Source organism: Branchiostoma lanceolatum, chromosome 12 (assembly GCF_035083965.1).
Source record: "Branchiostoma lanceolatum isolate klBraLanc5 chromosome 12, klBraLanc5.hap2, whole genome shotgun sequence".
Classification (NCBI taxonomy): domain Eukaryota; kingdom Metazoa; phylum Chordata; class Leptocardii; order Amphioxiformes; family Branchiostomatidae; genus Branchiostoma; species Branchiostoma lanceolatum.
This window is the reverse complement of record NC_089733.1, coordinates 8,696,092-8,723,363: the sequence shown is the minus strand read 5'-3', so window position 1 is coordinate 8,723,363 and position 27,272 is coordinate 8,696,092. Positions and strand designations below refer to the sequence as shown.

Below are 27,272 nucleotides of genomic sequence, written 5' to 3'. Positions count from 1 at the left end.
TTTGTAGAGGCCACTTTGATAGGCACAATATGAGCTCCATCCCTGCGCTTTAAAAAACTTTTTAATGTCAACTCGTGATTTCATAAGTCTTAAGTCACCTTTAGCAGTTTATATTAATTTTGTATGCTTAAACTCTTCATGGAGTCAGAAATATGATGATGATGACTAATACTGAAAAACATGACACAACACAACATAGCTTACAAAACGACACTTTGTGTATTGAACTCATGTAACACATTGTTTAAAACAGTATACAATGTATATTAGCATCTGAAATTTTCTCTTTAGAAGAATATTGTACATCTTGTGCAACATATACAAGACAAAGTTAAGTACAGTTACAAACTCTCCGTGATACAAAAATATCAACCAAAAATGGTACAAATATCACACCAAGTCACATTTCCAGTGCAATGTGTGGCATTCCAAACTTCAATACATCCAAACACAGTGAAACACTGGCATTCAATATATATAAAACTTTCAGTGAGGGATGTCTTGCATAGCAGAATATACTGTGTTGTTTTGAAGACAAGACAATTTTGCTATATCTTACCATATAGACAATGTATGTTGAAACATGGGCCATCCATAAAACTCTTGCAATCGTATAGTGCATATTTCAGTTAAAACAGTAAAATATCTTTAAAAGTTTTTTCTGTTGGATAAACATAGATTTGTGCCCTGAAAGAAATCTTGAGCTGCTCTGAAAACTGCCAGATATCAAATCAATACAGAAATATTTGTATATTTTGTGTCTTAGCCTTGTTCATTGTGACAACTTACATTCCTTTCTAAAGGCTGCTATGAACTGGCTTCACAGATACTTAGCAGCAATATACAGTATTCCTTCAATTTGGATTAATGTACATGTATCAGTAAATGCCTTACATACAGTAAAGTCTGTCTTTACATTGTGCATATTTTATATATAATCTGATTGTAACATTTGTAGCAGCAACCCACAAAAAACGAAATCATCAAAAAGCGAAGTGGATAATCAATGATTGAAACCTTGTGTAATCAATACAAGATAATCTAGCATTGTTTAACCACAATACATCATGATTTACCCCTTTGAATCTATGGCTTCTTGATTCGCATTGACATCATTACAGTTGATTTACTTCACCAGTGTGATTGTACTAAAATTATGGCTTTTTTTTCACAATGGTTTTGCATCAAGATATCTTACAGTTCTTTGTTGCAATCTCCCACTGCAGTGAACACAGTGAATTTAAAATCTGTGCTTCATTATGGCTTTCTAAAGAATTCTCAAATGACATGTAGATTTGTCAACTTCATCTTCTATTTACATTAATTTGATTCACATCAAGACCATGACTGGCATAAAATTTCAATGGCTTTATTCCGAAGCAAAAGCTCCTGTGATAGTGAGTTTGGTGATAGGTTGTCCACAGAGTTGCACTCTTGGTTGTCCACATGGCTCACATGCTGGTTGCAAAGGGTGGTTGCAGCTGGGAAGGGTTGGACCTCGAGATCTGTGAAAGAAAAGAAAAACGGTAAAATTGGTGACATATACACTTCAGGTACATCCAGAAGAAAATGATGCATTCCTTTTTTTTTCATTTTAAAGATGGCAGGAACAATGTCAAACTAAGGAACACATTAAAATCAAACTGGTTTATGGTGTGAAGTTTGGAAAATATTGTTATGATTGTTTTCTTGATACTGATGACAAAATGACTAGCTTTCTAATCGCTAAAACCAGAACAATGACGGTCACCGTTCCCTTGAAAAATCTAAGGAAAGCTTTTCTCTGGCATCTTACTGCAGTTTCTCAAACATTGCCCTGAAGACAAAATGCTCCTGATTTCTAATTGATAAAACCAAAGCAACGATTGATCCCTTGACGACCCCATGGAAAACACTGTTCTGACAGCTAGCTGCAAAGTTTCTGAATCATTGCCCTGTCTATCCACCTGTTTCGGTGGGGCTCCTGCCCAGAGTTCCCCTGTCTCAACTAGCTTGTGTCCAAACAGGCTGAAGGAGGGAACACGGCAACCTATCTGCACTCAATAGAACGTTATCATGGTTATTCCTGTCTGAAGCTAATTGAAATTTTCTGATCTAACTTCTGTCTTACCTATAACTAGTAGTCTTGATATTGAGAGGATTTACTATAATGTTGATTATGAATCAACTTGCTTGTTAACATGTCATTGACTTAACTTGCTATTATCGAAAATATAAATTGGATGACAAAAACTCTATGACCTCTTGCAATTCTTTTACCTCCATGAAAACGGAGGTATTGTTTTCAGTTGGTTTGTTTGTTTGTCTTAGTTTGTGTTCAAGCTGCCCCGGGTGTAAGTTTGTTCCTGGACTGTTTTTTACTGGAGACTGTCAGGATGTGAAGGTTCTGGCCTGTGTCCAAATTTCTTTGACAGGCAGGCAAAAAGTGAACATTGGCACATGGCCAAAAGTCAGGAACGCAAGGACGCAAAATGGAGCATGTACATTTTGTGTACAGCAATGTGTGAAATAGATATGGTTCTGTTGTATTTCGTCAAGAGATTTACAAAATAGATCTCTTGACGAAATATTTTTCAGAGGTATGACTTCTTCCATTTCTTTGCCCCCCCCCTCCCTGAGGGACACATGTTGTTCCTACCTGGCCCAGAGGTGTGATCTCTGGTTGCCCCCGGTTACTCCTCCTGGTTCCGCCCTGCTGCTGGGACAGGGGAGCTCCGCCCCCCTCCCTCCCCCAGCTGTTGTCCATGGTCATCTGGTGCTGGAGGGGACAGATACACAAGATTATAGTCTTGAGTTGAGTGATAACATAATACGTAAATGATGGTTAGACAACGGAAATAAGATATGCAAGGTAGAGGTTACTCAGGCAGCTGGATAGGTTTTGGAAACGGTCAAACGTTTCAGGTAGCAACCTCTACCCTTCAGGCACTGACGAAAGGTAATGCATGCTACCTGAAATGTCTGACCGTTTCCAAACTCTATCCAGTTGTCTTAACTGTTACCTTGCGTAACTTCTTAATGCATCTTGCAAGATTGTCCTTGAACTTAACGCTTGTTGCTGTCAACAAAGACCAGGAACTTTCGCAAAAATGTCCAATCAACCTCTTTAAAACTCAGAGTCAAACCAGCCATGACATGACAAATTGCTTCCTAGTTCACCACAGCAAAGCAAACCCACCAATTCAACATGGAAGGGTGTCAGCTTTTTTCGAAGGATGTTCTCAGATTGAAAATTGTGTCAGTTTGGAAATGAAATGATCCCCCTGGTAGACAAAATGGCAGCAATCATGCTCTACCACAGAGGATTCATTTCTGGAAATGTTCAACTCAAGATCATACACATTGAGCAACTTTGCAAACAGATAACATGTAACATCCGTGACACTCTCATGACAAGATGATGATGAACATGATGAATTTGTAATGATTGTAATTTAGAGACATGGAAGTCGAGACTTGTGCGCCAATCGTGCTTACCTTGCGCTCCATCTCGATCTCCCTCTTGCGATCGTCCATACGTTGTTGTCTCCTCTGCTCTGCCTGGGCCACCAGGTCGTTGTACAAGGCCTGGCTGCCTTGGCCCCTCTCATGACGCACGTCCATTTGCTATGGAATCAAAGAAGTTGTATTGGGTGGCATCCTGGCACACATCAATTTCCGGGCGTTTACACAAAAAAAAATTCAACCCTTTGTAAATCGTACAAAGTAGCTGCAAAATGAGCAGTGATATGCCGTAAATTTAAAAAAGGATACTAATATCGTAAAATCCCACCAAAGTCAAAGAAACTGCAAAAAGAATACAAAATCTTAATGAAGAATCTATCGTTCTGTATACCATAGTCTGTGTGTCTCATTTGTTCAACCTTCCTGACCACTTAGATTCCATAATGATTGCAACTTATTTATTCACACACTCATATCAGTTCTGGGGTTCTGGGAATCTTGTCATCCATTACATGTAATCAGTCTGAATTTTCCATAAAGAATTTACCATAAATGAATAAATGAAGACCAAAGGACAAAGATGCCCACAGACCTGTTTGGTGACATCAGACATGATCCTGTTGGCCCCCATCAGCTGGCCGGTGACGGGGTCGCGTTTGGGCTTCCCTGTCTGACTCTCCTTCATCCACTGGGCAACATCACCACCCTGCAGTACACACAACTTCAGTCAGGGGGCAACGTTGTAACATGTGTAAGCAGTAGACCTACCCTCACAAGATTCATAAACAGGCCATATTCAAATTCTGCTGATATGTAGAAATATTCTTAACCCTCAAAGCATTCCATTATCAAGCCAGTTCCAATGTTTTTGTTTGTATCTCATGATAAGTAAGAAGTTGAATTTTGGACTCAATTTCAAAGAAATTTTCTACAAGAATTACATGTACCTTACATGTATACTATAGCCACTAAATACATGAATACAAAGTGTTTGCCATCACAAATACTAGAAACAAAATCAACATCTTTATTGCCAGGGAAGGAATGCAAACAGGTTCAACTCACCGCCTCTCTCAGTTCTCTGCGCTCTCTTTGTTTCTTCTCCTTCTCCTCCTTGACTGCAACTTCTACAGTTCAGTGGAACAAAAGATGCTTTAATAATAGATTAACATTGTATGAAAAACTTTCTGAACTATGGACTTTTACAAATGTGTTTTCTGAGCTAATTTCAAATGCCACAGAATTTCTCTTAAAACTCTTAACTAAATAACCTTTGTACAGCATAGATGTGTTTTAGAAATGTTGGTTTACTGTAACAGTTACACAAGTCTGCAAAGGCAGGAAAAGGCCTCACCTTCTTCTACAAACTAGTTAACAATCATATTGATATAGACTCTGACAGTTTATTGAAACCAGCTCAGGGGCGCACCCGGGCGAGCCACCACCTCAAGTTTCAAACTATCTACCGAGGACCGACACATACAAACACTCCTTCTTCCCCCGTACTATCCCCCAGTGGAATACCCTGCCTGGCACGGTTGTGACGGCTCCTACCGTTGACTCGTACCGTGCCAGGCTGGAGGCCTGACCGCCTTAGCCCGGGACCTCAACTCCCCCCCTACTTTGCCCCTGATGGGGCTATAGGGGGGTATCACAATGTAGAAGTAAATGAATTGAAAAGCATCTTGTTGAAAAGATCTATATACTTACTCAGGTCCTCAAAGTATGATTTCTTGCTGTTGGCCAATACAGTCTTGGAAGTATCCGACACAGGCTGAAGACGAAAATGAAACAGACCAATAATTGATATACTGTCTTTGTTTTAATGTTTTGCAGAAATTACAGATTTCTCTATCTAGATTATCGTAAGCCATGGTAGTTGTGCAGTGACCCCAGATTACACCATAACACTGCTTACTAATGGTGATATAATTTTTTGGATTCAGATGAAACAGTTTGTATTGCATTATACAATGTGGGTCATGTGATTCACAACCACCAATCACAGCCTAAACATGGTGACAGTCATTTCACAGAATCATGCAAAAGCATCCCATATAATGCACTGCACTCCAGAGAAAGTGAAACACATCAACAAAATGAAAAGTGGATGCCTCTGCAGGATTCTGCCTGGAAATGACTCCTCCATGTGACTACCAACAGTGTTCACAGCAGCAAAACTTGGTGCAGTTCCACTAACACAAGCAAGGGGGCATATTTTTTGGTAAGATCAAGGAGGTTATAGGAACCGTTATAACCTCCTTGGTAAAATCCTTGGAAAATTCAACACTTGTCTGGGTTCAGAGGAGGCTGGGAACATGTCAGGTTTGCCCTTATACTTTTGCAATTTACGTGTTCTCTTTTCTGAAAAAATAGCTTTAATTATCTAAAACATGGGTATAAACGATTGTAAAAGTGTGTACAGAATGGTTTAAACTTCAACAGCTAACTTAGTCCCCTTTGGAATGAATAGGTGCAATTTAAACAAACTTTTCAGGACAATTGTGATACAGTAACTATAAAAAAGCCTCCCTCCCCAAGGTGTCACCAAAAAAGAGCAGAGGACATTTCACTACTGCATCAGATTTTATTGGACACAGAATATGTCTTCATCTTGCACCCCATAAAACAGAACAATGCACCATCACCAACATCATTAGTGCTGTGAACAGACAGGTAAGATGGCCACATCAACTCAGTGGTAAAGATGTCATCACAGTACGGATTAAAGGGGGAAAATGTAAACTTTTTGATGATGATGATTTTGCATGAAAACTATCTGCAAGGAGGCCTGCTTGACAAATTCATGAATAAGCTTTATAAAACGTGTTTCCTTTCCTTTCTAAAGACTAAATGGACATACCAATAATGTCTTTGGGGAAAAGGGATTCTAAACTTTTAGAGGAAAAACCAACCAGAAACTCGAAGAATGTAAGTTGAATCTCAATGATTGTTGACAAAAAAAAACTTATAGAATATGAGTCAAAGTTTTCATTCACAATGTATATATTTGCTTTCTCAGGTTGCATAATTAAAGTGCATTGGCCACTTTCTCAGAATTTGTCTAATGAGATTGTAGATAAACATAAGTTTCATTGTAAGGAGGAAACTGAGTTGATATGACCATCCCCCAAAACACACCACACCACAACAGTGCTGACTTCCACCCTGACACATAAGCAGTGCTACAGCGGCCTTACCCTCACTATGACTTCTCCCTGGGAATGGAAAAAGGCAAAGTCTCTCATCACTCAAGTCATCAGACTACATAAAACTTCTAGAAGGCAGTTTTAGCCACACAATCTACATTCCTTGCTACAATGTACTAAGAATAACTGAATGCATCATTTTTGCCCAACTGAGCTAAGAACAGGTCACAACAAAACCATGTTGGTATGAGTATTGTCTAGCATACACTCAGGTCCAAAAAGTACATTCAATAAGATGACAGAGGAAGCTATGCATGGTCATATACAAGCTATCATCACATTATATTATACTGTACTCATCATACACATGTGCTATCAACAGGGGTTCAACTCATTTATTGTCATTTTTCTTTGCCAAACAACTATGTAATGCATAACATTTACAATGTATAACAAATACTGTTAAAAATTCTACTTTGTTCCTTTTCAGCATCAATACCATGTCTAATATCAATATGATTACATGATGTTTGCTATGATGATGACCACAACTTGCAACGTTTTGAGAAATTTTGTCCTTCAAGTCTAGCTTGTAAAATCAAATGTTTTTGACTCAGAGATTCAGTACTCACCCCTGTGGCGTCGGTGAGAAGCTTCCCTCGTGTGGAGCGAATGATCTGTCCGTTCTCGTTCACGACCGGCGCGCCTCCTCCTGGCTTCCCCCACCAGTCCCTGTCCGACTCTCGGCGTATTTCCGCCGAGGTAGCCTTCGCCACATACTCTGTCAAAAAACGACCAATTTAATTTGTTCTTCCAAAGAAAAATTACAAGGTCACAAGAAGTTGAATTCATGGATGGCATCTGTGGACCCCAAATCACCATTTAATTATCCTGTGAGACAACTGACTAACAGCACAATCTTTTTTAAGCGATCTATCTACTGTGTGCACTTAGCAGTGGAGCTGTTAATCATCATTAGTGTTAAAACCACACCAGTGAAGCTACTGCACATACTAGGTGTTCAGCTAGTGGTTCTCTTTCATTCATTTTCAAGTTATTAGTACCCTCACCAACAGATTGACTGAAATATTGTTCAGGATCATCTTTTGTTCGATTTGTAAACATGATTTGCTGAGCCTCATAAAACTGTGAATGGATTCTTATAAAATGTTTTGTAGTCAATGCCATTGGTCTGGGAAACAAATGATTAACATTAAGATAGTATTCAGTAGCATCAAATTTAACTGTGTTTTTTTTTTTTTAAACAAATCATTCATTACATCAAGAATAAGCCATATTGTTCACTTGAAAGTTCATCTGTGTTGGTTGAAGTCATAATGTATCAAAGATAAACTGCAATTTCCAACACAAGAATTTCAACTTACCCATTGGCAACCAAAAAAATTGGGTAGATCTAAGTCAAATTTTGTGTGTGTGGAATTTGCAGTTTAACTTTGATACGAAAGACATTCAGCTATTGTGATCATCATATTGCCTGAGTTTACTGCCTTGCTGACTAAGCCTCCAGCTGGAGTGACTACTTTACAGCTGCCTGTGTTTTGTGCCCACTGCACCGCACCCATCTCTACCTGCCTGACACTGCACTAGGCTTACCCTCAGTGATGCACGCTGTAGGAGAAAGGGACCACACATGAGTACAGTTGGAGGATAGCATGGTTTTGTTAAGAGAAAGAGTAAAAAAGAATGCAAATGTTAAAAGTCTAATGTATGGTAAGAGAAAGAGTAGTTAAAAAATGATGTAAAAGTTAGGAGTCTGACGAAGGTTACATGGACAAGAGTGAAATAATTTAATATGTTTTTTGTTTTAGATTATTGTGAATGATACTGAAAACGAAACTCAAAGCTGAATTTAAGTAAAAGTAATATGTGAGTTGAGATATCTTTTTCAGATTATGACACAAATATGGCGGTGACCTCATAAATTACTGTTCCATCATAAATCATGTTCTATTCCTTACCTCCATTCTCATACACCATTGTCTTCTTGACCTTGGGCTTGACCTTGCCACTGTCATCCAGGAGAGGACCACCGCCACCTGTGGGCTTCAGGTCAAGGGTCCCTCCCTGTGGTGATGCCAAAAAATTAACTTAAATGCACAGCCAGAAATTTCATGGTGACAAAACACTATAATCTTAACCTTGGAACATGCAAACAGTCAAAACCAAATCTGAACAAATCTTTATTCTATAATCATAAAAATTTAGTGCCAAAAGTGATTATCTGAATTGACCCATGAAAGAATACTAATGTACACAGCCTACATGCACAATGTAACTTGGGGAATACCAGTGTAACTGGCCAGAACGTACCCAAGTAATATTCTGGCAAGGGGTACATGTATATTCTGTCCTGTTACACTGGCCACTAACAGATGTTAGAATTGTGGTAGATTAAAATGTTCAAAATACAGTGAAAAGCCTAAACCTCAAAAAGTGGTTAGTATAACTGATCTACATGAAAGTTGCTGCACCTGAATATTTTCCTTCTTCTCGAGTGGAGCAGCAGGGAGAAAAGGAGAGAGTGTCATGGATAGAGAACATACAAAGCCAACAACTTGTTCTTTGTGTAGCCATGGTAAAAAAAACATATCAATATCATATACAATGTTAAGTATTATAACATGGTCTTTTATGTATTCAAAAGATTCAATATCCAATCTACTTGATATATCTTATTGTCTGATATATCAAATGTTGCTGATACTTTCATGAAATATTAAATATAATCTTAAATGCATCACCAATTTCTTTTGTCTGTCCACCTGTTCTTTATCCCATTGAGGGTTAATATTTCTTTTGAATCTTTTGAATCAAGTTTCCTATAAGCTGAACACAACTGCTGAAAAGATGCATATGTAAATGACATTGAAGTCTTCTATTGTCCTTCAAAATTGAAACCAGATCTAATCAAGGCACTACATTTAAAAAGATTTTATTGTGTTTATATTAAAGAACCAATATTCCTAAAAAAGCTAAATGATGATCTACGTACCTTGACATCGGATCGGTAGGTCTCTGGGACTCCATAGAGGTCTGTCCGCTTGAACCTGCGTATGTTTCCAGACTTGTCGTACATCGGTGCCCCCTGACCCTTCCCCCAGGGATCATACTCAGCACCACCACCCTGGGGGGACATGCAGCACTGTTATATTCTGTACTTGTACATGACTCACAATAACAAGGAAGAATGAATTAGATAGCCAATCAGCTCCAAGGAAGAATGGATTGGATAGCCAATCAGCACCAAGGAAGACGTGATTGGATAGCCAATCAGCACCAAGGAAGAATGGGTTGAATAGTCAATCAGCACAAGGGAAGAATGAATTGGATAGCTAATCAGCACCAAGGAAGAATTGATTGGATAGCCAATCAGCACCAAGGAAGAATGAATTGGACAGCCAATCAGCACCAAGGAAGAGTGAATTGGATAGCTAATCAGTACCAAGGACGAATGAATCGGATAGCCAATCAGTACCAAGGAAGAATGAATCGGATAGCCAATCAGGAAGAATGAATTGGATAACCAATCAGCACCAAAGAAGAATGAATTGGATAGCCAATCAGCACCAAGGAAGAGCAGATTAGATAGCCAATCAGTACCAAGGAAGAATGGATTGGTAGCCAATCAACACCAAGGGAAGACTAATTGGACAGCCAATAAGCACCAGGGAATGTACAGGTATGTTCTGAACACGGTTTTTCCCAACATCTATCATTCCATCACTTCAATGAATTTTGTTGCTAGTCCCTATATCAAAGTAATGTAACTGTGACCTTTGGGTCATCATATTGTTGTAATTCATGACGACCCAAAGGTCATAGTTACATGGTTGAAAAGGAAGCTTACCTCTGATCTATCCACTTTATCCACCAATCTGGGCTTGTATGGATCTGCAACAAATCAGGTAAGAGATTGATGAGTACAGGTTAAAACAATGTTCTATTATCTAATTTGATGTGTAGTGCTCTGGACAAACAATACTTTGTGGTGAACATGGTGCATGGTGACTTACATTTAGTCTGAATGTAATATCTAGATATAGCTATAAAGATATAGCATGCTTGTTGTCATACAGTTTTGTGACATACACTTGTAAACACAACAGTTCCTGTTACAGTTATCAAAAACCACCACCAACTTGCACCAAACCAACAAAGCTACCCCCAACAGATGCACCCAGCAGTTTGTTCCCTGCTACTGTTCTTAAGTAAGCTACCAGCCAATCACATTGCCAATTGACTGTCAGCAGCAACATGATTGGCTGGTAAACTTGCCAGGAACAACAGCTGGGAAGTACCTGATTGGCTAACGGCTGGCTAGTGCTAACTGCCCCAGAAGGATGGATGGTCACTGCTGGTATATCATGTCATGCAAAAGCAATACACCCTGGCAAAGAGGATGTTGCTAACTAAAACACCAAGTGTTCACCAACACCCTTTGCTCTAACACCACCTATTTTTATCCACCACCACCAGTCACCACTGCCTAGTACCCTAACCTTCATCATGTATCAACTGATCCAGTAGCTTCTGTCTCTGTTCCTTCCTAATTTTCTCCTTTTCTGCCACCTTTCTCTGTTCGTAAAGGTCGTCCATCCGAGCCAAGTGCTGCTCACGTTTCAGTTTCAACTGCCCTGTTTCCAAACGTGTCAGACGTATCATCAACTCTGACTTAAGAACCTTAACTGACATGACATAATGTACTTCAATGTGTAGTCATCAGATATTGTTGTTTTTTCAAGCAGAAATTTCTTGAAAATTCTCCCTCTATACATTGATTTTTTTCAAAAAAGAATAGGTTGCAAAGAGGAATATACCCGTCAAGTCCACAATATTGATGTACATGTAAGCTTGCACTATCTTGTTGTGAAATACTGGCCATGTTCTTGAAAATTTGATTGTATGTGCCATTCTTCAAGGAAACAAGCACACAAGTCCTTTGCTAATTTTTGCGGTAAAAAATTGTTGTTAGCACAGTTATCCGATGACTACACTTTGGTATGTACATGTAGTACCCTTCTACTTAAAAAGTAGAGGCAGGCAGACGTCAATGTGACAGTCACGCACCAAAATATGACCGAGTCCTCCCTTTAGTTGACATGCGTGGTAACATGCATATAAAAAGAAAAAGAAACGCAAAACATGTCAAAAATTATACAAAAATAAACTTAAATTTCAAACAAAGTAAATCAAACAGACTGGAAACAGTACAAAAACACAACAAAAGCCATCAAATAAAAGACAAACAAATAATAAAAACAATACATAAAGGGAAAAAGATAACAAAATGAAAAAAGCAAGGACAGTTTATAGTTTGTTGAACACCATCTGAACACCAGACAGTTTGTTGACAGGTTACATTTTTATGACTAGACGTCCTAAGAACATAAAAACTCTGTAACCTCCACATTCACTATTTGTAAAATACAAAATGTATAAACTCAAATCTGTAACTTAAGGTGAAATTCCTTGTTGATTTACACGTAAGTCAGAGATGTGGCTGAGAACAGGGGATCACTAATGGCTGAATTTGGAGCTGCCTACTTTCCATGGAAGTGACATCTGTGACAGTGAGTCTTTTTATGGATATATATAGTTCCAGATTCTGAATCAGAAAGACTTTGGTTACCATGGTAATCCCTGAGCGGCGCTCCAGCTCCCGGCTTCCCAAAGGGGTTGAAGTCAGCCTGTGGATGACAGAAACACTGTTTATGAAATGACACATACATGATTGTATTAACTTGATTTCATATCAACTATGGTTGGTAAAATACATAACAGCACATGCAAATATGGGATCTGATTTACAGTTCGCTTTTTGATATCTGACCAGAGAATATGTGGGACACTGCAAAACTGCTACAAGTCACAAGTTTGCAAGGTTTCTAAGACATTGTGGATGTACTAGTAGTACTCCATGCTGACAGGAGTTGTGAAGTTTCAATGTAACTAGTACTGTACCATCTTCTTGTCTGCCTCCATGTCTGCCTGGTACTCCTGTTGCATCTTCTGTTTCTTATCATCCATCAAGCGTGCTAAAAAGGAAGGAAAAATGTTTTCATCATCAACATGACGACAAGTCATTAAAATGTCATCTCCTAAATTAACAGTATCTTTATGAAACAATTGCCTTAATATGTGTAATGACAACTTATATTCAAAGTTTAGGCTTTCTATATAGGATTTATCATTAAAAACTTTCATTGTCATTTAGAGTTAAGCAAGATATACAATGCATATACATGTATGATGATTTTCTTTGGAACACAGGATCAAAGTAGCAAAACACACCTCTTGGATATCAAAGATTTAGGAAAGCTTTAAATCTGAAAATTGTTCATATGGCACCTTGTACTTAAGTTTTATAAAAATGGGTATGGCCTTATAATTCTTGATGAGATCATCATGATGTCATACCAATTTGCATACACTATCGTATTGGAATAAGGTACTACCTGAAAAAATCAAAGTCTATACTTAAACGTAAGATGGTATTTTTAGAACACCCCAAAACTTCGCATCAGCCATCCCTAAAAACTCCCTTAAAGCAAATAGAGACAATATACTGTAATTCACTTTATCTTCACGGTAGCAAAATTTCACAGTGTAAGGAAAATTGACACTTTCACTGAACTTAAACTTCACGGTGGTGGCAAGTGATTTACAGAACGGATGTGTGAACGAATCATAGATAATAACAACAGGTTTTTCCACTGTGATGATAAGTTCACTGTACAGAGGTGACCGTGAAAAGAGGGAACATAAAGTTACAGTGAAAGAAACAAGAATTACAGTATCTCACCAAGTTCAGTTTTGTATTCCTTAGCAGTCTGAGGATCCAGTTTGTACCGTTCGATTGTCTCCAGTTCCTTCTCTGCTGCTTTGTTGTTTCCCTTGAACCACAGAGACGCATCCATCTTGTAGGTGGTTTTAATCTTGCCTGACTCCGTACGGAAAGGAGCCCCACCACCGGGCTTACCAAACCCATCCTCATATGTGTGCTAGGTTAAAAAAAAAAATTCAGTATTTTTCATACCCAGACATATTGTAAACGCAGGGACATCTCCAAGCACAATGTACTGCATGATTTTGAAGTGAGTTTTAACTTTCTTGTTAGAATGGTTAAATCATCAGGCCTTCATCTTTTCTTCAGACATACTGAATGCCTTCAGCAGAGTCTCAGCATATAGTACAATTCATATTTTACAGTAAAGATTACGAGGAATGAATTTGTTCAGAAGGGCATTTCTTAGTCTGGTTTTGATCCAAACATTACTTGAATATAATATTAAACAAAATAAACAAACAAAATAACAAAATAAGCCTTCAAAAACTCCTGGAGACACCCCTGCTGAAATGTGAAAACTACACTACATTTTGTAAAAGTGAACAGAAACACTTCAATGTGACTGTGTAGAGGAATAAGAACCAACAGAAAACCCAACAGACAGAAAGACAAACATGAGAGAAGTGGTTAAAAGCAGTGAAATTTTCTCTGGAAAAAGGCTACATTTTGGTGCAATCTAATAAGTGGTAAAATTTGTATCCTTCAATCCGTTTTATCAAGACTTTCTGATTTTGCAGATATATATATTAGTGTTTTCTTCAATGTACAATGCAAAGTTAAACTTTACATTCAAGTTTTTACATTGAAGAAAACAGACTAATATATATATCAACCTTAAGTTTATCACATTTGATTCTGAAAAAATCTTTCTCAAATTCCTTCCAAGAAATCAACTTTGTACGTTTTTTTTACCATAACAAACAATTTTGATACTTCTGATCCCCTCTTTTGCTAGTAGATAATGTCTATACTAGACCAATTCAACCAAAAACAAAACGAGCAAAACAAACACTCAAAACACACTCGGCTACTCCCACTCCTCTGCCTTAGCTAACACAGACCCACCTCTGGCATTGGGGGTTTAAATCTCGTCTCTAATGAGTTTGTCATCCTATTCATGGGAGCCTGTGTAGAACAGACAAGCAAACAGGCAAGTCTTGTGAGCTTCAGACTAACATAAGATGATAGAAAAACTGACTGTAGTTGCCATACGCCCTGAGGAAATGTACTCTTAAAGGCATTCAGAGCATTTTATGAGGCATGAAACTTGAATAAAAAAACTCCAATTTCTAGTCATTTCTACACATAGTAAGTTTCAGTAACACATTATATCGACATTAAAGGAGCAAAGATACAGTGTTGTTGTGTGGTGAGAACTGATAGAAAATCCAAGCCCTAATAGACTGATCCTGACTGTCCATCACAATAACTTAATAAGCGGTTCGACCAATGAGAGAGTGACTGCATGTCCGTCAAATATTTGCATTTTTATGTTTTAATTTTGCATTTCTACGTTTCGACGGAGATGGGCGGGGCTATGGTATCGGTCTATTTACACTAGGCCCGTGAAACTGAAAGATCACCATGTAGCTTATTTGTGTGCCGCTTTTGAGCACTTTTGATAAGAAATCCACACGCAAATGTGGTAAACAGTGGCATTAAATGTCAATTTCATAAAGATTACAGCAACTAGAATATTTCCAGTTTTCAAGCCTCATAAAATGCTCTGGGTGCCTTTAAGCAGTACCATTGCTATTGTCAAGACTGACTGGTATCAGCTTACCTGACTCTCAGTGATATACACCTGTGCAACATTTCCTAGTTATTATTTATTCCTAGTTTTATCAACTTTTGCTGACTTTTACACTGCAACACACCTTACGTGTTTATGAAATCAGGTGTTTATGAAATCAAACAGTTATCAGTAAGTATGTCAATGAAGGTTAGACATCAAGGTAACAAGATACACAATACAAAAGTTACTTGAGCAACTTTTCCAGTTGATTGATTAAACTTTTGTATTACGTATCAATAGGCACAATTGAGTGAACTACTTGAAAGAAGTAAAAGAATAAATATTATACATAGAGGTTAGGATAAACTTGTTAGCGTGACGACAACCGTAACGGTTATGATAGTTGTTGTGAATCTTGTGACCAGGGAAGGGACATTGTGAGTAATTGGCCATGGGAGGGGGGAGGGGAAAGAAAACAGCCAGCTACCACACTATAGGAACCCAAGGATGGTGGAAAATGAACTGTATTTTTTGTTTTTCTTTTTTGGTGTGTCATTTATTCAACATTTCAGTCTAAAATTGCGATGTACACGACATGAAAATGGAATGAAAATTTTCCACGGCCATGGAAAATTCTTTGATTTTGAAAAATTTGTCATGAACACTTTCCACCCCAAGGCAAGATTGTGTGTGAACCCACCATCCGGTTGTCTGTGATTGGTGGGGATTCTTTCTTGGTTCCAGGCTGATGAGAAATGGAACAATGTTAATCTATGGACTAACACACGCTACAAGGGCTCAATGGAAAAACAGCCTCACAAGCACTCAAAATACATGACCATACTTTTGTTTTCATTCTTCACACCATTGATCTAATGTTCAAGTCTTAAATTACTTTCTTTGTCTAAGTTAAAACTAAGTTATAGGCAACCTCAATTCCACTAGGCACCCTAAGATAGTGATCATGAATTCAAAGAGATCTACTAAATGCAGCCTCAGTAATACCAGAGATAGGCACTTTTTAGATGTACAAAACATTGCTGAGAAGGCCTTGACAACACTGTTTCTTTAATGAGGCGGTTTTAGGAAACCATGAAAGTTGATGTTAAACTAAAAGATTTAGCCATGCAGGTGCACAGTGGGACTTTGATATGACATTCATCATTTTCATAACAGCAAAGACAAAAAAATCAAGTTAGACCCACTTTAATTTAAATTCAATCCCAAGCAGTTGAGTTACCCAAATGGTAGCTTCAAACAAGGGGATCTTTTAAAAATGGTTTCAGTGTCAGAGGCAGTGGGCTGAACAAAGAAGGATATGTTTTGTAAATCTAGTTGGTTTTAAATCAACATTGTTTTGTTTATTCAACATGCCCCACTGCACTCATGGTATTGAATTAAAAATGTAAACAGTATCAGGAATCCTAAACAAATTGAGAGCATAAAGAATTTCAAAGTGTGCTCCATTTTATCTTTATACAGTAAGAATTCATGAATGTATACTTTTGCATTTGGTTGATAACATGTACATGTGGCATGTCTCAGTTCCTACCTTAGGTGCCCCTCCTCCTGGTCTTCCGAACGGTTGGTAGGTTTTCAACATTTCCAGATCCTGTGTGGAAAGAACAGTAGATTATATCAGGCCTAGGAAAAAAATGTTGTGTTACCGGTTACATGTACCTGACCAAACCTGGCAAAAACCTGCTGACCCTAGCCATTTCTTTGGGGTCAACCACTGGCATTGGGAGCATAACATTTTTGATCCGACATCTGAGTAATGAAAACATTGAAGAAAGGTTTCCAACATGTTCTCTTCATTTCTTTTGCAATACATAAAACAGACTCACCAAACCTTGGTCTCTTTCATGTTAACACCATGAATATTACTGAAAAATTTTATTTGTTGGATCACTTTGCTCAAAAACTAAAAAAAAGGCAATCCCAAACTGCCAACTCTAATTTTCTCAGGGCCATAATCAGAAGCACAACCGCAATCTAACATACATGGTCCAAAGATGAAGAGAAATACTCAAAACAAGTGCTTTCCTCCTACTCAAATATTTGTCTTTTTCCCTCTTTCCCTCTGTCTCTCCTTACCTTTTTCTTTTCCTCCACCTCCTCTACTTTCTTGCGAGCCTTCTCAGTTCGCCAGCGTGCGATGTCCTGTTCCGCTTCGTTCTGCTGCTTGTGACGACGACGTTCCTCGGCCGACCTGTCGCCACACAAAAATCGTTTTAAAGTTTTAAGTAGACAGTGAAACTTTATCAACTTGTCAAATTGCTTTCTTCATTGATGTAATGAGAAAGTATAAGAAACTTCATACAGAAATGGACCTTGGACAGGTACAAGCCTTGTTAGCTTTATTCTAGACTGTTACCATATCATCGACACATCAGCTATCAATGTTTGTGGGGTAGCTAAGAGACTTTTGTTCCATAGTGATGTTTCTGTATCCATGTACTTAATACATAAATATATCCTACTGCAGTTGCTATTCCCTTTACACTAGGGGATGTGACAACTGAGCGAATGAAAAGCTGTCAGATCTCTCAACAGATTACATGGATAAAGAACAATTTTTTTTTAATGTTTCGCGAGTTTTGTTGTCTTTTAAATCATATATCAAACGTCGTACATCATATCTTAATTGTAAGGATCACACAAGTACAATTTTGGTACCTCAACGGTTGGTGAGGGATCACCTTCTAGAGGAATGGGGCCTAAACTGGTGTGTAACTATGCTAAATCTCATTTTTGATGCTGCTGTAGTCTGTCCTTGGTGCTGAATGCCATGGGTCTAACCTCAGAGTTGTGTGTCCTGAACAGCCAAACCAAATAAAATTTTAAAAAGAAAGAAAGAAATACATACCCTCGCTGATCCTTCAGGAAATCCGAGCGTCTGAGTGGGATCTTGTCGGATGACTCAAGCAGGTGATGTAGCTCGTCTGTACCGTACTGGAAATTCTTACCATCCAACTCGAAGATGGGCTTACCTAGAAACCAAAGATTTAAAAGTTTTACTAAATACTTGATGAGGATGGAAGAAGGATGACAACTCACTAGTACAAGATCATCTTTGAACACAGTATTTACAAACACAGAAATGTACAAAGTAATGAAAAAAATGTAATTGTCTTCTCATATTAAGAATTAGATGAATGATCCTGACTACAGTCAAACCTGGATTCAACAACCACTCAAGGAACTGAGGAAAAATGTTTGCTGAGTAGTTGACTTAAATATAATTCATCCACCAAATTAACAAATTGAATGTAAAATCAACTTACAATGTATCTCAGGGAGATACTCACCATTGACAAACTGCGTTGCTTGAACTTTTTTCCGTTTGGGAGGCGGTGCTTCCTTTTCCCTGAGGCGTAGCGGTCCCGTAAGCGGCTCTTTAACACCCTCAAACTGCTTATCGGGGAAGCCCTGGTACTTGTAGGTGCGGCGGGGGGCTTCAGTTGCAGGGGGTGGGGTGAAGGCATTGAAGTCTTTGGGCGTAACTACAGAGCAAGAAAAACTTCAGCGATTAGTGCACTACTCAAGATATTTGACAAAATAAGAAAAGACATAAAAAAGCATGTTGAAATTTTCCAGGATAAAAACAGCAAAAACTAAAATCACTGTCTGAAAAAAAATCAGCCTGAAGGAAAAAATCACTGTCTGAAAAAAAAATCACTGTCTGAAAAAAGGGAAAAATTTCTTCTTCAATTCTTTGGGAAGCATTGGTATCGAAACTGAGCACGATTCCTAACTTGAACTATCACACACTACAAGTCATTTAGAAGTTAATATCACTTGAAACATACAGTACATGACAGTCGATATGGAGATTTATAAACATTTGTTCAAACATCCGTTTTAAGTGCATTGACCCAGCCTATATACTATAGTCAATAATTCTTTCATGACTTCCACTACACAATGGTATGAATGTCACTACTATATGTTGTACATGACATTTCATGGCTATAACCATGATGAATGTTGCTCTAACACGCAACATGTCTTATCTATTGAGTTGACCTTCCACTAGTCCTGCCGTAACCATGGCATGATTGACACATCGCATGTAGATAAACTACCAGCAGTCATGATAATGACAGGGGGGAACTAGACGTAATTAGTTTAACTGTCAAGTGCTGTTGCTTTTGTCACATGCTGTCATTTGTTTTGACATCTTCTACATTTACACAAAAGCCATTTAATTAGATTATACTATACAGGTTCATGTTGATTCACACACACAGAAATGAGTTTTTGGTCAATTGCATTAGGGTGCTAGAAAGTAGAAGTTGAAAATAAAAGTTCATTTCAATATGAGTAAATTGATAGAAAATTGTTTGGTGCTTCTTTGTACTATTACGCCAATCTTTTGGGTCTGAGCAGATTAGATATGATTATGTACATTTGCACTCCTGTGACCTCATCAATTTTCAAAACTAACTGACACTCAAAGACAGGTTGTCAGTGACTTACCCTTTGAATACATCTTTTGACATTAGTATTTAGTTGAGTTCTAGATGGCATTTATTACCTTTATGTGCAGACAATCTTCTAGGGTCTATCTACTAAGGTCTGTTCTAGAACACAGGTGTAAATGTAGCCATTGTGACACCTACAATTTGTAAAATTTTACTATCATATTCATACAAATTGCAAACTGAATCTTTTCTCAACCATTATGTATGTCAGGCCCGAGACCGTGGTAGTCTATAAAGGTATTGATCCAGATGGTTTCTTTTGACTATTTCACACACTGCTTTTATGTACAGGTCTACTAGACTAGCCTGAGGCCTTAGACTTTGAGTTATGTCAGGAATAGTTGGCATTTGTTCTTAGTGGGAGAGCTTGGAAAAAAGAAATGGTAAGAAACTTAAGAAACTAAAACAGAGTTTAACAGACCAAAGCCTAATTTCCTGTGGAAACCATCCTTTCAACAGCCTTATTCAGGTTGCTCCCTAACCCAATCCCGTTCTGGTATGTTCCATTATATAACAACAAAACGGCTTGACCTTCTACACAACAACACAAAACAAACGACAGAAATGGGACCCTCTTCTCTTGATTACAGTACCGTCCAGCTCTTTGTGCAACTGTGTAATTTGTGCCTATTTTTCTCGGGCACCCGTGACGCCGCGCTCTCGTAACCGCTCACCCGTAGATGGACTGCCTCACGTAGAGTAAAATCTTGTGCTTTCATTACCATGGCAACAAACAAGCGCTAACAATGACGGAGTCACGCCCAGGAGTAGATGCCTCAGGATGACCTGATTTGCGTGCAGGTTTTTCGCATGAGCGGATTTGGGCATTATGAGGGTAGCAGTGAATAAAGGAACACAAAGAAAGGTGCGATTGCTGTCGTCATGATGGGCTGACGGGGGAATCAATTATTACAGACAGGAGATATGTACCTAGGAGACTGAGAAAAACACAATCAGACTGTTACAGACTCACAAGAATTGTGGAGATATATATAATGCATGCTCTGTAACAAAAAGGAAAATTTTTTGCAGCTGAAACAGTGAAAGGTTTTTATGGAGATTTTACAAAAAATTAGTGTATGGAGAGAAATTTTTGACTTGATGAGAAAGCTTTCCCTTTAAAGTTTAATAGTTTGAATTAGTCTGACACTTGATTTAAATTTAGCCACACTGTACATGAATCAATTCTATTTGTTCTGGAGACCGTTCACACTCTCGTCTGACATTTTGCATGTTCCAGTGCACCTGGTAACTATTGAATCAACATTGCCCACTTAAGTTTTAAAGGACCTTAAGGTAACTGTCATCATCACAAAGATGTCTCAATATGAGCAATGCAGAACAACTCAACAACTTGAAAGACTACATACAACTTGACATTGGACAAGCAAGATGGAATCAAAGCAACAAGGGAATAGAGTTGTGGGAAGCTTGTTTAGGCCGCACCAAGTAATTTTTATGGATGTCGTCCGCGCGCGCATTGATTTTGGTCTGTTCCCAGAAAAAAACACAAGAAATTCCGCTTCCCGGTAACTATGACCAAATCATAAGATTAACGTAAAACTCGTCACGCGAAATGCATAAATAAACACATGTGCCGTATAACGGTGGTGTACATGTGCACCACGGTCAAAATACCAGTAGTAGTACCCGGTAAGCAGGAACAGTCCTACCTGACCGAAAATTCTACTCTACTCTACTCTAAGCAAGATGGCGTCGAATTCCACAGAGCATGTGGGTTCGGATGCTAAATATGGGAGCATAAAAGTAAAAAAGGGTGGCAACGATTGGTATACTCTCGATGTCGGTCAGGGAGAGCTGACATTCGCGCAACTGTACGAGAGACTTGTAGCGGCGAGTGAGTTTCGGCCGCACAATTTTAAGCAAGTCTTGTCAAGATCAGCTACAGTGCATTTCTTCTGCAATGACGAGAAGATCGGGAGAGGCATTGAAGTTTACTCCGGCCTGCAGGTGGGGCAGGCAACCAAGCAGTTCAGGTGTTTCATCCGCATGGAGGTCGACAAGACAGCTGCCCCAACTGAAGCCCCTAGGCCCAAGTCTGTTTTTGAGGTATGAAAAGTTCCGTTCTTTAGTCTGTTTTGGATCAAGTACCATGTACAAAAAAAAATATAATCTGGGAAGGGGGAGTGTAAGATGAATGCATCCATGTATTCTGCATGGATAATGATCATTTATTCGTTTCTGGTTATTTATACTTGTTGGGGAAATATGTGCTTTTTTTATTACTATCATTTTTGGTCCATATTTGGCTCTTGAATAATTGCTATTATTCATTAGGATTTCTAAAGCATAGGTAGAAATGTAATGAATGCGAAGAGTTAATCAGCAACTAATTTTGCCTTTTTAATATACTAAACTACGCACAAAAAGTTCGGAAACTTAAATTTGGTTGATCATATATCCGTTGTTTTTTTACCGATTTTGATGCATTATATATCATAATAAAGCTTGTGTGATTCCCTGTTCTATGATACCAAACTTATTGTGATTGAAAACCCACGGAACAAGTACCATGGACTAATAACGTGAGTGGGTCACGGAGAAAAAGTGCCCAAAATTCCCTGTTGGTGTCATGCGCGCGCTGTGACATCCTATCGGTTTGGGCGCGGATGATGATTCAATAGACTGTTTGCTCAGGTTCTAAGGTTATTTTCAGAACACAGACCATCCAAGGTTATTTCTAGCACACAGAACATCCAAGGTTATTTTTAGCACATCGAAGATCCAATCGTTTACACCACATAAACACCTGCGTCCTGCAACGGTATCGTCATCCACAGGTGTTATTTTTTGTTATTGTTTCACAACAAACATTGGGGTATGGGGAGGCATAACCTCCAGGGTAAAGACAAGACTTGTACCATGAACCCTCAATGCAGAAAGATATCGTTACACAATACTTGATCCGGTGGCCATCCCATTCCTCCATAACATGGGGCCGAATTCCTTGCTGCAAGATGATAACGCCCGCCCACACCGGGCAGGGATCATCGCCGACCATCTCCAGCATGCAGGTGTGGAGTGGATGGAGCCCGGACCTGAACCCCATCGAACATCTATGGGATCAGCTTGGGTGAGCTGTCCGTGCAAGAGTGACCGAGAGAACAACGCTGGCTGACCTAGGACGACTGCTGGTGGAGGAATGGGACGCTATCCCACAGCATTGCATTGCGCGACTGGTGACGAGTATGAGGAGGAGGTGCCGTGCTGTAGTGACAGCGCGTGGCTGGGCCACCCGTTACTAAGACTCCTTGCTAACCCGTTACTAAGACACAGATTGTTGGTTTTGATAAAGAATAAACTTAGCTTTCATGAATATGTCTTGTTTATTCTTGCTGATTTTTCACAATACCCTCGTACAGAAGTCAATATCAACAGAAGAATATGTACGGAATAGCATGTTTGACTATAGTAAGGTAATCTGGGCACTTTATTTCTTCGACCCACTCACTTTAGCAGGCCTGATGCTCGTTTCATGAACTTGCAATCACAATAAGTTTGGTATCATGGGAAAGGAAATCAAATAGGCTTTTAAATGATGTGTAATACATTGAAATCAGTAAAAAAATAACGGAAATATGATCCACCAAAGTTAAGTTTCCGAACTTTTTGTGCGTAGTTTATGTTTCTGCAGGCCTGCAAAATCAATGGGATATGGAAAGAAACAGGACAGGACAACAACTGCTGTTCAACTTCAACTGATTTATTCAAATTATTGCTGTTTTCATGATGAATAAAATAAATGTTAGTTGTTACATTGTGTTCTCCCATTCAATTTGTGTCCTAAGATGTGTCGTCGACTATTATATTTCAAATATAGGCATCTTGTTTTTTTCGGCCCTTCTTGTTTTTTTTTCGCGCTCTCGCATTAGATTTAGGGTCTCCAAAGGACGTCATCCATAAAATTTCCTTGGTGCAGCCTTATGGAAAAAAAAAGAGGAAAAAGACAATTGACATATTCTTCAGATTATATGCAAGACCACATAATTTTGGAGAAAACAACAGGAAAAAAAGAACACAGTAACGTTAACAGTACTAACACTGAAAAAGTCCAAATTCTTCACATAAAAAGGAAAAACTCACACTTACATTTCAACCCTTCTTCCATGGTTCGGACTTCCTAGCATAATAATAGCCCAAGTTTTGTTGATTTTGGCTTAACTATAGAATGATGAATCATGGCATTAAGGGCAGCATTAAGATTGACATATAGTGCCAAAAGCTAAAAAGCACTGCTTAGTCTTTTGTTTTCTTAGTTCACTCTAAAACTAAAAAAAGTAATACTGTACTACATGTTCCTCCTATTATTAAAGCTAACTGTTCACAGGGGTATAAAATGTTTCATAGTAGACATGTAGTATATACATGTCAATCTGTACCATAGCAATATACACATGTATGGCTTTAATAAATATGTTTAAATCATAGACTTCCAACATCCATAGTGACCAATTCAAAGCGGTGATCCATGTAAGCACCCTTAGAGCACTAAAGGTTAATCAGGTGGGAACTTTTAGTGAATAAGGCTATTGTCTACCCCTTATTTGTAGTACCTTACATCCCGGACCTTATAACAATAACTTTACCTCCACTGGTGTATTCTTAAAACACCCAAAGGAACCTGTTATGATTGTGCAGATTAAAGATAATGTCTGTATGTTTTGAGATGGTTTTATTCTATTGTTGAGGTGTTCTGTGTACTTAGTTACATCCTTGGAGATTTGCTCTCACATAATTTACTCATATCATCGTTTTTTTCTGCATTAAAAATGCATTTCAAGGATATGGTTGTTCAGTGAGCTAAAGAATGATACATTGCTAAAAACAGTTGACGCGTGTGTTGGTGTGTCAATACATTTTGCTAAGCAATGATTTTCTTTCTGCCTATGTTTGCTTAGTAAAATCCTAACATTAATCCATACTGCAGGTATCAATGCTTATGACTGTTGACATTTATTTTTTCCATATTGTGTATTTTCTGGAATGCAACATATATCCAGGTTATTACGGAAGTGTGGACAGGGCAAAAAACTAATACCTTTGTGATCACTGAATGTGGTCCTGGACATTGTAGCAAATCAGTTACTGAGCTAGTAGTCATGTATCATACCAAGGCTCGAAATTCTTTGGTGGAAATAGGTGCACTGGTGCACCCAACCAAAAAAATTAGGTGCATAGAAAAAAATTTGGGTGCACCACATAATAAAGTTGAATGTCAGCAAAACATACGTTTGATGCTCCTGCCTCTCTTAAGAACTTCAATCTGTAATTCTATCCAGATTTCAACCAAGCAATATATCAAATAAAGTACAACAAAAGGTTATATTGTTTTTTTCTGATACTTCTGATACCATTTCAAGAATAATCTGTATGCTAGTGTACAAGAGAACCGTTACCCTATAGAGTACAAAAATATCTAGGTGCACCAGTGCGCCCACAGTCAAAAAGTAGGTGCACAGCTCCAATTTAGGGTGCACACAGGTGCACATGCACCCACTATTTCGAGCCCTGGCTGCATACACAGCATTAATCCTCAAGCTAAGCACTTTGTCTAGGTATATCCAATAGAGATGTATCCGGATTTATTTGGGTAATCCCGATAAACCTTCTCCCTGCTGCCTAACTCTGTAACCAATAGAAAATGGGGTGCCAAACGGCTACTTCAGTGTGCTAAAGGTTAAAACGATTCAAAAACACAACCTTAGTAACTAGTCAAGGATTTGTGAGTTAAAGCCTTTACACGCTTAGGATATAAATCTACTAGTTACTAAGGGCTGTTGTAACGTATCAAATGAGTATTACTTACCACAAGATATTGGAAGGAAGGAGGATAAGCAAGTAGTGGGCTCACTGGTCTAACTCTCAGCAAATCAACAATGCACAATGTACCATAGATTTACATACAGAAAATCAAAAGTAAAGTGCACTGCATATGTGCAAAAACTACACACCTGTATAGCTAATACGCTCTTTAGTAGTATTATGCATATGTGGATTTTATTCTAGCTGTCATTTCAATTTAAATGTAAGGTTTCTGCTGAATGGTCTTACTATGCTTAATTGGGCTGACAATATAATCCTTTATGAGATCCCTTAAGTTAATTTGACTCTCACAAATTCACTCAACCATTCTGCTTATCACCTAACCAAGGAATCCAAGATCAACACGACAGAATTCCTCTGGTGGGTTTATTTTCTTGGGCAACACAGAGACTGCGTTTGTTGTTTTCATGACAAACATCCAGCAAACTTCTCAAAGCTTTGGCACAATCAATCTTATTTTGGCACAAACAATGATCTCCACTTATTATAATACACATTTTCTTAATTTTTATAAGTGAAAATTAACAATTCATAAAGCTGTGTCATTATAAACGTTGATTTTTATGGGGAAAAAGAGACTAGAGGCTGTTGTTTTCTCCTTAAAAATGAGTAAATTGTGACTAATACCATAGAACAGAAGTGAGTACGATTTCCCACCTGTTCGTATTGAGACCAGAACCTTTGTTCAAATGTTTCATGACTTGAACAAACTTGCCAAACAAAGGCGGTGTTAGCTGGGCAAACACCGGTGGCGTAGATTAGATAAGCTTCTAGCGGAGTACAGTGCTTAGATAAACTATGGGGGAATGTTAGGGACAAGTTTTTAACTCCAAATATCGGCGTTTTGATCCCACAGAGCGAAGTGCAAAACCATTCGTGCAAGTAAAGATTAGAAGTTGGCCCCCCTCCCCTGTAATTTTATCGGTCTCACAATTTAACAAAGAACTTCTTTGGAACGTGGACCCTCTTTTGCACTGAATACCCTACTTTTTCGGCAAGTTTAAGTATCAAAAGCAGTGCACAAAATTGGTCACTTGAGCCAGCAAAGCCGTCAAACGCCCGGCTTATAAATAAATTGGAAGTTGTCACGAAGTTTGGGACGACACAGCCCCCCTCCCCACCTAAATCACGGTCCCCCACTAAACGCACATGCTTTAATACGTTTGTATTTCAAATACTGTCCCTTTACGTAAAATAACAGAAACTATAAGAATGGTACAGCTATTTACAAACTACATTCTCTGCATTAGTAAGCACAGTATTAGACATGTTAGAGCAAGAGAGGACGAAATAGTTTTAAGTCTGGGATAAACTAAAACTCTAAAAGGTTCGCCAGATTCCTGGGCTAGCGGGTCAGAAACATCTCTCCATAAATATTTAGCAAAATATTAGCACTATGTACTTCTCTTTGGCAAATAATTAAGTCCCTCGCCTGGCACAAATGGAGCGCTGAAAGAAAACTGAAGTTAGAAAGTCCCGAAAGAGAGAGGGCATCTGGATTGAATAAAAAATGATGACCGTCTGTGGTCAGTGTCCGGTCTGTGTCCGGAGTAAGTTTTTTGGCGGGAGGACACAGAAAAATTAAAGTACTCACTGTCATGATCAAGTTTGAGCGGTCCCCGGTTGACATGCTTGAATCCGAGACTGCTGCTGGCCATGTTGAACTGTTCTGTCCCGACCCAGTTTGTTGTTTTGTTATCACTGATCTCAGGACGGCCGCCCGGATCGTCTGACGCCTCAGGACA

General features: G+C 38.6%; 1 protein-coding gene across 9 annotated transcripts; it reads right to left on the bottom strand.

Annotated features, from left to right (window-relative positions):
• Positions 1-200: 200 nt before the first annotated feature.
• Positions 201-27,272, bottom strand: LOC136446630 (titin homolog). Of its 9 annotated transcripts, none has more exons than XM_066445114.1 (25): positions 27,122-27,272; positions 18,508-18,702; positions 18,066-18,189; positions 17,294-17,408; positions 16,749-16,808; positions 15,897-15,941; positions 14,527-14,586; positions 13,417-13,615; positions 12,576-12,649; positions 12,244-12,301; positions 11,682-11,702; positions 10,462-10,505; positions 9,607-9,738; positions 9,086-9,100; positions 8,573-8,678; positions 8,208-8,222; positions 7,226-7,374; positions 6,645-6,662; positions 5,155-5,218; positions 4,510-4,571; positions 4,037-4,150; positions 3,478-3,606; positions 2,639-2,758; positions 1,947-2,033; positions 201-1,505 (listed from the first exon to the last, which is right to left on the bottom strand). In XM_066445114.1, the coding sequence occupies exons 1-25, from the start codon at positions 27,183-27,185 to the stop codon at positions 1,452-1,454; spliced, it is 2,124 nt and encodes a 707-aa protein (XP_066301211.1). In that variant the 5' UTR covers positions 27,186-27,272; the 3' UTR covers positions 201-1,451. The 9 variants fall into 9 exon arrangements, with proteins under 9 accessions (XP_066301211.1, XP_066301203.1, XP_066301209.1 ...); XM_066445106.1 differs by lacking the exon at positions 11,682-11,702 and adding an exon at positions 11,114-11,248; XM_066445112.1 differs by lacking the exons at positions 1,947-2,033; positions 11,682-11,702 and adding an exon at positions 11,114-11,248.